The sequence below is a fragment of the Pochonia chlamydosporia genome, chromosome 4 (assembly GCF_001653235.2).
Source record: "Pochonia chlamydosporia 170 chromosome 4, whole genome shotgun sequence".
NCBI classification, from domain to species: Eukaryota; Fungi; Ascomycota; class Sordariomycetes; order Hypocreales; family Clavicipitaceae; genus Pochonia; species Pochonia chlamydosporia.
The window spans coordinates 3,977,824-3,989,087 of NC_035793.1; the positions used below are offsets into that span (position 1 = coordinate 3,977,824).

Genomic DNA, 11,264 nt, shown 5'->3' on the forward strand with positions numbered 1-11,264 from the left:
GGCCGGCAGCTGCGCAGGATATGTGACGTGCTGGTATCCTTGGGTCAATTTCGCGTGGTATGGTAGTGCTGTTGAAGGTCCTTTCTGGTTGTCCCTGGGTAGCAAAAGAAATATGTCGATATATCCGACTTGCTGAAGATGTTGCTTTGCACGTTCGAGTCCCGATTGTGTGGTTCTCAAAAAAAGCCAAAAGTCTCAGGAGTGACAAGAATAGTGGCCGGGGAAGACATGAAATACACAGGCCAATCTAGTCTACTACAAACAAAGACCACCAGTTTGTAAACACGAAAAGACGGTCTTCTTGTGGGTGAAGGTCTCAACTATGTGCATTGAGACAGCCGTGGGGCGAAGACACCCACATCACCATCTTAGCGTTGATATCGCAGACGCCCTTGGGTACAAGGGCATTCCTCACAGGAGGGGAACCTTGGTCTCTTGCAAGACAAAGTCAAGAAATCTGTCTCTCTGAGCTGTGCAATGTGGAACAACAAGAAGTCTAGCTCGATCGGAGACCTCCAGTGCACCCCAGCCCGGCTGGGAGACGAGAGGAGGGAAGACATGTGGATGATGGGTAGGGCCGTGTACTTTTCTTACTCGTCACATTCGGAAGAAATACAGCTCGCCACAGTAATCACTTGGAAGTGTTGGGGGTTGGTTAGTTGAAAGCTGGCCGCTGCTTGGTATGTAGTTTGCGGTGCAGAACGCTCAATCCCGCATCATGTCATCAATCAAGAGACCAAATATCCTGTTGATGACGCCATGGATCCTATTGCGCAACGTCTGTAGTGCTCGTCGGACCAGATCCTGTCTAGCAAGAACGCCAGATGCATGAATGCATAAACTACTTTTCAGTTGTCAACGGTACTCATGGATCCATCGAAGATGTTTGCATGACCCTCCAACAGCAAAGGGTTCGTTTAGCCCAGATCCAAAGGGTAGGAAACGCCAAGGCAACGTAAGGGTTGATGGTTCCCGTGCCGTATGGACAATACTAAACATTGCATCCGCTGCTACCGTTGCGATTGCTATGTTATGGCCGCTATCCTCGAGTCTGGCCAATCGATGTTGCCAGGAGATGCAAGGAGGTTCCATTTTCGGGATGCAGGGTGTAGAATAGTGAAGGGTTGAAAATGCCATGCTCAAGTCGACGGGATGTTCTCCCTAGGCAGGACTCAATAAAATCCCTGTGTCAATCTACTCACATCCAGTAAATTCTTTGGCTACCGAAAGAAAGGCCGACTGATATAACTCCATCTTGGATTCAAGAATTTTGTCTTCAGCTACCCCATTCACAGATCAAGCACCAAGGGATGATGGGTGGCGCGGGGACTGAAGAGCGTTGAGTTAATGCGAAGAAGACCAGACCCCATCATGGTACGGCCCAAACCTAAATTGGCAAGCTCCTAGTTGTGATGGGACGGTGGCATCTTTCGATCTTCCAATCTCCATGTTGCATGATCTATCACACCACTGTCCAGTCCATCGGTACTGTGCCAATTGTGTGACTTGTGGGGGACTGAGACACACAGCATAAGTTGAGTCGTTGGCGGCACTAGGCCGGGAGTGTCGCCGACACATCCAATAGCTTGCTGTATAAGTGGTCTAAACAAATGCCAAGTGAGCTGTGTTGATTGTTTAGTTACCTTTGTCGATGTTTGCCTTTCGGCGTTGCCGTTGCTTCCAACAGAGACGACTGTTCGGTGGACTTACAAGGTAATCATGGATCCGAAGCCGTCCAGAATCGATGAAGGCTTGCGAGCGTCCAAGACCACAACTTTAGAATGGGACCGAAATGACAGAGACAATTCATTACACAAATGGATCGGCTTACGTCGAACGCTGACGAATGACAAGGTCGTCGCGGAGGAGCAGACCTTTCTGGTCTACTGCTCAATTTAATATTACGTCGCCTTATTTCAAGGCCTGTTTGAGGTGAGGCTCTCGCTTATGCAAAAGTCAAAACTTACACCAGTAATCGAGCATTCAGTACCGCCATTCTTTCGTAAGCCGTGGCAGCCATGCCGATGAATAAATCGGAGAGTCAGGCAATCCTGCGTGAGATCCTCAGATGGTCTCTTGGGTAGGGCTTCGAGTGAGACTCTGTCTCTGATCTGCTGATGCTTGGACGTACAATTGGTCCGCTCTGTCAAACACCGGACCTGCAGCCGGCGGGACAAGGTCATGGCTGCTGTAGCTTTTATTTCCATTCATCGATATGTCTCCAGTCGCAATGGCTGCTATTCTCAGAAGGAAGCGTAACTCAACATCACAAACACCCGAGGACCCTTGACATAAAGATGAGAAGAGCATTCTGCTGAAGATTCCGGTACTTGCCACTGGAACACGACATGAAATCTTTGCTTTTGCTATCATTTTCTGGTGTAATTGCCATATGACGGATGCGGATACTGGTTTTGTTTTTGATTGATTTCAACCCGTCTTCCAGGGTTAAGCAACCGACATGCAAGATGCAAGAAGCAATATGCACGTTCCAGATGCATGGCCAAGGTTGATGAATGGTCTGTGAGACACCAGAAAGCTTCGTTATTGTGCCAATCAGACCACACTGATTTCAACTTGCCCACTTGCATTAGATGGTCCAAGACGAGTCGCAGCCCCAAGAGTCTCTAGATGCGCACCTTCCGTGTTGACTTCAACGCCAAGGTAACACAGCTAGAACTCCCTCCTTGCGTATACGTGCCGTTTTGCAACCAAAGGCACGATTTGCGTGGAGGCCTGGTCGGAAGTCTTCGAAGCTAGTAGTAAGATGTCGCAGCGACGCCGAACTAAATGAACGGTTAAGACAGCTCGCGACGTGATCGGGCGCTCAAATAAGGCCAGAGGGAAGACGCGTCTGAATACACGAAGATGAACGTAAAACATAGACTGGTATATGCTACTCAACTGTGTTTGTTCTTCTGCAACATGTCAGTTCTGAGTAGAGGCCAGATTTGGCGTAGTGTTTTCGCTCATGTATCAAGTCATTGTAGGCTTGTTCTCAATTTCTCTGAACCTCGCAAGAGGAGTTGACATAAAGAGGAAAGCAAAATCTGGTTCTACCAAAATGAGACCAGGAAATGTTGTCGGTCGTGAAATCGTCCAAGCTTTGCTGAATTTCAAATTGTTACCTTGCTGTGATAGCTTACCCTAGAGCAGCTTTTTGTTTTGTGGTGGGAAGGAATATCGTCTCAACAACCCACGTCTCTTATTATGCAGGTAAGCAAGTTTGATAATGGGCTGTTTATATTGTATACATTTCACTGATAGTGGCCAAATGTTGGAGAGGGTTAAAAACAACGGACACCGAGGAACATGAGTTTGAAGGACCAGAGTTTTCTATTGCTCCTTGCTTCCCTCACGTACTTACCCGGCCCTCTTGTCGCCTGGCTTCAGAGTTGCTTTTCACACTCACAGCACGCAACCTCAAGATGTGAGACACAAACCACAATGGTGAAGTCAAAACGAACTCCCAGTTTCTATCGAGCTATTCCGAACCATTGCCATAGGATTTAAGAATCTGTTTTCTTGCAAGGGAAGCGCGGAGCTCTGTGCAATTGAACAAACCACAAACTTGTCAGCATACATGGATTTCACGTACAAAATCCACCGATTTTGAGCCGCTTCAAGCATCAGCGACGTATCAAGTCAGACGTGAAATTAGTTCTCGCCATTATGCGGAGCGCCGAGTTTTGATCCCTCAAGTGGCCCCGCTTGGTAATGATAAGATGAGTTGACAAACAAAGCGGCGAACTCCAAAATCAAAGGTTCTTGGAGAAACTCCACCAGCCAAGACCGAGAAACAGCTACGGCACTACAATTCCGCGTGGAAGCAACGAGGCAGCGCTGGTTCGTGGTGATCACTGCACCGGTTCACTTGGCACGCATAAGAAGCTTTGAAAAACCCATATGAGCCCAAGCTGTCTGCTGACAACGGGTAAAGCAGTGGGCAGTACTTGTGGAGACTGATTGACGCGATGATTTCCTTTCTCAGGGGCAACAAGAAGTCTCTGATCGATCCACGATCTACTCCGTCAAGCCTGAGCAAATTGGCTGTGAAGGAACACCGGCCCGGCAGCCCCATTCAACCGAGGACGGAGAATACAGATTGCAGCAGTTGAAAAGCGACGGACGCGGTTGCTGTTTCTGTTGTTGTTGGAGTCCAATGAAACATTACAACACTGTCACCGTTTTCTTTTGCGCCTGTTCATGGACATGGATCCCCGGGACACCAAGAACAACAGGGCTGCATGGGACACTCAATCTCAAATGATGGAAACAGTGAACACGAATGCAAATGTCTGAATCAGTTGCGGCACTCACGGAATGGGCAACCGCCGAGCAGTTCTCAAATGAAGAGGGTGGGTGTTGCAAGGGGTCTCCAAATTTGTCTGGTTGAGCCTCATCCCTATCTCTCTCACCACGAGTTCCTGGACAATCGGCCGCCACAAAGAATGACATTTTTCCACTTTGTCTCGGGAAGGTTCTCGCTTAGATTTTGATCCGATTTGGATGAGATGCAATTTATTGAGCAAACACATTACAATTGTCCACTCAAATTAACGTGGAGGATAGAGCTTGAGCTGTTTGCAGTTGACAACTTGAACCAAGGCCGAAGCATGCAACAGGAGAGCAAAGTCGGTTTTTAGCACACAACACTTCTTGAACCACTTCCACAGACTCTAGAACATGATTGCAAAACCATTCAAGTGGGTGCCAAGTCGAGCTGGAGTTGACGACCCTGGTCAACTTTTTCGCTAGTGTCTCTTAGCCCCTTGTGAGGCGGGATTTTTCTTACACATACCCTTGCAACAGGCCAACTTGGAAGCGCCAGAGGCGTCCCCAGAAGGTGAACGGACAATGATCCCTGCCAATCCTCGGACAAATCTCACTTCTCTCTGCCTTTTGTGGTGCTCAGGGCCGACGATGACTTGTCCAAATCCGCATGTTGTGGCGGTCGAGCCCATGGCGCAAGGGTTCGCAGCATTGTTCATGAAGCTCCTTGAGGCACCACGAGGTACCATGAAGATATCCCCTGCCCCTGACGATTCGGCGGCTGCCGGATTTGCACTGGTAACTTCCAAATTTTCCTGTGGTTCCTCGCTTGTACACTTCAAGTGACTCCCACCCCCGCTGTTGAAGTGGCGAGTACTACGGAGTACTGGGCTGAACGAACAGTTGTCAACACTCAACCTTCTGACTCGATCCGGATGGAAAAGATAAATTAATGCCAAGGGCATGGCCTGGAGAGGTTATCGACAGGATTAAACTTGAGCCTGAAAGGTGCGCTTATGTGCTAGAGGGCCGATCTGACAATTCACTAGCGGCATGATATGGCTCCTACATAACCAAGAAGCCATCCTGATGTGCTATAGAGCAACGAGTTACCTGGGCTTGGTCCTGAATGTCGTGCTGGACCTACCAGACTGTTTTCTCTTGAAGATGAGTTGACCCACGGCCATGGATTCACACCGAAGTCACGAAACGGTGGCATTGGTACCTTGCAGGATCATGAGAGGCACAACCCCAACTGGGTAATTCCTCGAATCGTCTTGTGGCCAAGCCAGGCCGGCTGCATTGGTGTGGTGGTCCTTCTCCTTCGATGGCCCAATGGACCAGATACGCCACCACACTTACATTCGAGACTAAACCTGTTCCTGAATATCAAGTCCATGCCTCATGTGGGAGCCCTTACACGCCCGCACCAACGACCCGGGTTCTCGACTTTGTATTCGTCATGACCATGGTTGGAGGAAATGAGCATGCTCTCTCCCCACCTCTTCGTGAATGTTCCTCTGTACCAAGTGCCTGACGAAATGGGTCTGCTAGGCTAGCCCTGTTTGCTTTCACAGATGATGCTTATTGTCCGCGACGGTGAGCCTCATCATGCTGCACTTGCGGGTACACCGGCGCACCCAGAAGGGAAGTGTCCGAATCACAGAAGGTCTGGTGCCTCCATGGCTTGTGGGAGAGTAAGAGGCGTGACAAAATGGAGGGTATCCCTCCTCTGTCTTGACATGTCTTTTGCCTTCCTCAACTCTGTCTCTTGTCAGCTCCAGAGAACGGCTTGGTACTTGGCCGGCTTGCAAGCAATTTGTTTGCGTCCTTTCTTTGATCTTAGTATCATCACGCTCTTTACTCGGCTTCGGCCAACTTACAGTCTTTCCTTGCAAAAGTTGTGTGTGAACAATAAGTCGTCATGGCTGTCTCGTTTGCTGCTGGAATCGGCGGCGCCGCCGTCAACGCCTACTGGGTATGAAAGACAGTTTTTTCTCACTATATGGTAACCAACAGTACAGACAGTAACTGACATTCTATGGCAGGGCCAAACTGGCGGTTACTTCCTCCGTGACATCTGTGACACTGGAGTGAAATATGCCACTGTTTCCTTCATCAACAACTCCCCGGAGAATGGCAACGGCTATCCGGGAAGCAACTTTGGCGCCAACTGTGCCGCCGAGGTCTACAACAACAACGGCAAGCCAACAAAACTGCTTAGTTCATGTACCTTTATCCAGCGGGATATTCCTTACTGCCAGGACAAGGGCGTCAAGGTTCTGCTGGCCGTCGGCGGTGCCCCTGTAGCGGGAACCAACTACACTGTGTCTTCTGAGGCCAAGGGCGTCGAATTCGCTGAGTTTCTCTACAATGCCTTCGGCCCTTACAAGAGCAGCTGGACTGGACCTCGTCCCTTTGACCAGGGACCTAATCAGCATGTTTCCGTGGATGGTTTCGACTTGGATCTTGAGGTGAAGGACAAAAACTGGAGTGAGTCTTGTACCGACCGCTTTCCCCCTCCCTCTATATTGAACGATATTAACGCGAGACGGTTTAGGCAATAAGCCTTATATTGCCATGGTCAACTGGTGGCGCCAACAGAGCACCAAGTTGTTCATTACCGCTGCCCCTGAATGTGTCATTACCACCAAAGGTGGCAACACGAACCAGAATGATGATCTGATTGCCAATGCTCAATTCGATGCTCTCTTTATCCAGTTTTACAACAACAAGGTGTGCGATGCTATCGCTGGCAATGACCTGGGCGATAAGTTCTCCTATGACACATGGGTCAGCAATATCCAGAGTGGTAAGAGCAAGGACGCCAAGATCTTCATTGGCCTCCCTGCCTCGCTCGATTCTGCCGGTTCTGGTTATATTACTCCCAAGGCCATGAAGGATCTTGTTTGCCAGTACAGCACCCACAAGAACTTTGGTGGTGTCTCTTTGTGGGACGGTACCCGAGGTTTGATTAACAAGGATATCCTCACTGGCAAGACCTACGTCCAGAGCGCCGTTGAAGCCGTCAACTATATTTGCCAGGAGCCGCCCAAGACCACGACCACCAAGTCTACCTCCACCTCCACCTCCACCTCCACCAAGACGACTTCGACGACTAGCAGCACCACGGTGAAGACGACAACCACCTCCACCACCACCACTTCTACCTCGTCTGCTAAGCCCACTACTACCAGCACAACGTCGACCAAGCCTACCTCGACCAGCACCACCTCTTCTAAGGCTACCACGACTACCAGCAGCACCACTGTGAAGACGACTACCACTTCTAGCACCACGTCCACGAAGCCTACCTCAACCACCACTTCGTCTACTAAGTCTTCCACCTCTACAACTTCTTCCAAGCCTGCCACTACCAGCACCACATCTTCCAAGCCAGCTACCACCACGACCACGTCGTCCAAGCCTGTGACAACCACCAGCACCACGTCTTCGAAGCCAGCTACCACGACGACGACGTCTTCCAAGCCAGCTACCACCACCACCACCACCACCACATCCTCTAAGCCTGTGACAACCACCACCTCTGAGAAGCCCGCGACTACCACGACCACCACGTCTTCTAAGCCCGTGACAACTACCACTTCTTCTGAGAAGCCGGATACGACCACCACCAAGACTTCTGCCACCGAGTCTACAACTACATCCGGTGCTGGCGTCACTAGCACTTCCTCCACGGTTACCCCAACTACCAGCAAGCCTGTCTCCTTGACGACGAGCACTGTCTACACCACCTCGGTCCACACCGTCACCAAGTGCCCTCCTACCGTGACCAACTGCCCTGTTGGCCACGTCACGACGGAGACTATTCCCCTGTACACCACGGTGTGCCCTGTCACCGAAACGGCTCACCCTCCCAAGCCCACGACGACCAAGGCTCCCGTCCTGACCACCAGCACTGTGTACACCACCAAGACTTACACCATCACCAAGTGCCCTCCCGCTGTGACCAACTGCCCTGTCGGCCATGTCACCACCGAGGTCGTCCCCGCGTACACCACGGTCTGCCCCGTTGAGGAGACTGAGACTGGCAATGTTCCCCAGCCTACCGGTCCTGCTCCCTTGACCACCAACACTGAGACAAGAACTCTTACCCGCACCGTCAAGGTCCAGGGCTCCAGCTCTCTCCAAACTCTGGTCCGCCCCACGGAGGTTCCCCAGCCTTCTGCCGAGGGCTGCTCTGGTCCCGGCTGCCCTGGTGTCACCAGCACTCCCGGCTCTGGCTGCACCGGCCCCGAGTGCCCTGGAGTTGCTATTCCCACCAACAGCTGGACCAGCTCCCCCGTCGGTCCCTCTGCTACCCCTAGCACTCCTGTCACCGCCGGTGCCTCTACTCTGGCTCTTGGCCTGACTGGTCTGGTTGCCATTGTCGCTGCTCAGCTGTTTGCCATGTAATTTGGGGTTCTTTTTAATTTTGGATAGCTGTTACTTCTAGACTTTCATAGTTGGTGTGGTAAATTCATTTTTATGGATCAAAGCGACTCGTGGATAATCTTGATTACCATTCTCGACGGACATTTTTCTTAAAATCTTTTCTTTTTAAATGACTTATGGGCTAGCTTGTTAAGGGCAGCATGTATAGATATTTCTTCCTCTGTTACTTGTTCTTGTGATTCGATGGTGCTCCCCTCTGATTTCCTTGTTCAACTGTAAACGGAAGTATAGTGCCACCCTACCATGGCAAGTCGTGTGAATATGGAAGACCGACGTAAGGAACTTGTAACCTTGATGTCAGTGAGAATGACTACATTTGTTGCCCCCTTCTCCGACAAGGGCCTAATTGCATGCAATCCCTGATCGTGTGTTGAACCTACGACCGACTCAAGCTAAGTTATCGTAATATGATCCCTAATGACTGGATCATCGCGAGTATCTTGTATGATATAGATTCCCAAAAAGAGCCCAGCACGAAGAAAAGTCTCTCGTGCCATAATCGTTGTATTCAATTCACCCATTTCTGTGAGACGGGTGACAGATGAGACGTTTTCTCTGCAAGTGATTTCGTCTTCCCCCGTTAAAGCATTAAGAACATTAATCACCGCTTTACATCACTGTGTATTTAAGCGAAGGGGAGTCCAGTCGCACGCGTAAAGCTGGCGAATGAGCCCTGAAAGCAACGGAGATGAACTGTATGCTATTGATAGGTGAAAGTTGTGTGTCTGACTTTAGGATATCAAGATAAGTTTAGCGGCCAGCTCCGTACGAATACGTTGCCCCATTGAGACACAGGTCAGTAAAAAGCAGCACTGTTAACCCTCGTCTCTGGGCAATAAAATAGTCCCTGGGTGTGAAATGTTTGGCCATTTTGGAATCCTCGCCTTTTGCTGGGCCAGGCTGCATGTTGTCTCTGTAGGTTGCCCCACGGCCTGTGGCCTGTTGTAAAGCTTCCATTGCTGATTCATAGGACCAGACCAATGAACAGAGGTTGCTGGTAGTTTCCTGGGCGCTTTGTAAGTTATCAGTTTTGCGTAATAACTTGAAGATTGGCCAGAATGTGTTTCTATAGGCCGTCTCGACTCTCCTATTTGCAACTGTGTCTCTGTTGTCTACACAGCCGCTTTGAGCTGGTGCTCATTAGCCTTTTTGCTACATGTACACTCCCCTTAGTTTGGTCCAAACTATCATGACACAAACTTGGGCATCATGCCTTGTTAAAGCAGTCAACTTCAGACCTGGTATAAGCCCAAACACAGGTTACTGATTCAACAACTCTCGCAGGAACGAATAATTTGTGAAACGCATGACGAGTACGTTATGCCTTTGGCCTGATATGCGATCTATGCCATGATCACATATGCAAACGATTTTGCTAGTTTCTTCCGCGAACATGCGTCGCGAGACACGGGGTGCCATTCCACCGATAAACTTCAAATGATGTTGGCTTGAAACATGTAACGAATGAGTCAGTGTAGGACGGACGGGGATGAAGGATGGGTTAAAAAGGGTTCCGACATTTCCACCATGGAGCTGATGTGACCAAGTTGCAGCATGCCGCTTTTCCCTTTACATTGCGAGATACAATGCACTTAGTTTCTGGTCGGATGGGATTAGGGCAATTATGAGTGTGTTACTTCTATAAAGAGTTGCTGGGACAAAATTGTCCAAGGTGAAGTTACAGGCTCGAATCGTCAGCTCCGTTACTCCGTATATTCGAGGCTGCCAAACACATGCAGGAATCATGAAATCATGGCATTGGCTCATCCGACATAACCCTGTCAACAAAATTGACCAACCGGAAGTTCTGTGCTGATCGGCACTTCCCTTGAACAGGGTTTCCTTACCATGCCCAAAGCACGATGCAGATATAGTGGTTGTAGATTGCGAAATGGTCACAACCCCACGCGGAAACCCGGAAAGGCAACATCTCGCCGAAATGACGGAGCCGGAGACACACGGAGACACAGTAGCATGACAAGGTCGGAGCCCACTGTCCGCGGACTGTGGCTGATTTTGTGCTGGTAAGGTATGTTCGTCCTCAACTCCGCCCCGTGGGAAGTGATCGACGAGCTAGCGCATACGCATTTTGGTTTTCTGGTGGTTCTCGACTCTCGTGGGACGTCATTATTGTAACAGTTGACTAATCAGGCATGTGATGTTTTTGGAGTCGCAGCCAGTGTCGAAATATGTTTTGACTTCTTCATGATGTTTGAGAACCTGTATTCGGAGAAGTTCGGTCGGATTTAAGGTTAGGTTAAATTATCTGCAATATCTTCCAATTAGCATCAGCAACAATGGCGATGGTGTCTCGAAACGACGCAGCGGGTAAAGGGCCAAGGTGCGTCTGGTGGCAAGAAATTGCTCCATCCTTTGCGCACGTCAACAGCCAAAGCCACCCCCTGTTCGTTCACGTCTTGCATCCTTGTCCGTGGTTGGCTGCCTCTCAAGAATGAAAACGTCATTTCTCAACAGCGGCTTGGCTCTGCAGTCGAGACCACCAAGGCGAGTAAATCGTCGGCTGTGGCCAGAGGTCC

At 49.9% G+C, this 11,264-nt stretch overlaps 2 protein-coding genes across 2 annotated transcripts; one reads left to right on the forward strand and one right to left on the reverse strand.

Annotated features, from left to right (window-relative positions):
- Positions 1–3,811: 3,811 nt before the first annotated feature.
- On the reverse strand, positions 3,812–4,081 carry VFPPC_16123 (hypothetical protein; the record flags this gene model as incomplete). The annotated part of the gene is made up of 1 exon (XM_018293876.1): positions 3,812–4,081. One exon carries the CDS (start codon positions 4,079–4,081, stop codon positions 3,812–3,814), a length of 270 nt encoding a protein of 89 aa, XP_018144224.1.
- A 2,115-nt stretch (positions 4,082–6,196) lies between these two features.
- Positions 6,197–8,688, forward strand: VFPPC_08586 (chitinase 18-18; the record flags this gene model as incomplete). The annotated part of the gene is made up of 3 exons (XM_018287267.1): positions 6,197–6,250; positions 6,321–6,765; positions 6,833–8,688. 3 exons carry the CDS (start codon positions 6,197–6,199, stop codon positions 8,686–8,688), a joined length of 2,355 nt encoding a protein of 784 aa, XP_018144226.1.
- Between the last annotated feature and the right edge of the window lie 2,576 nt (positions 8,689–11,264).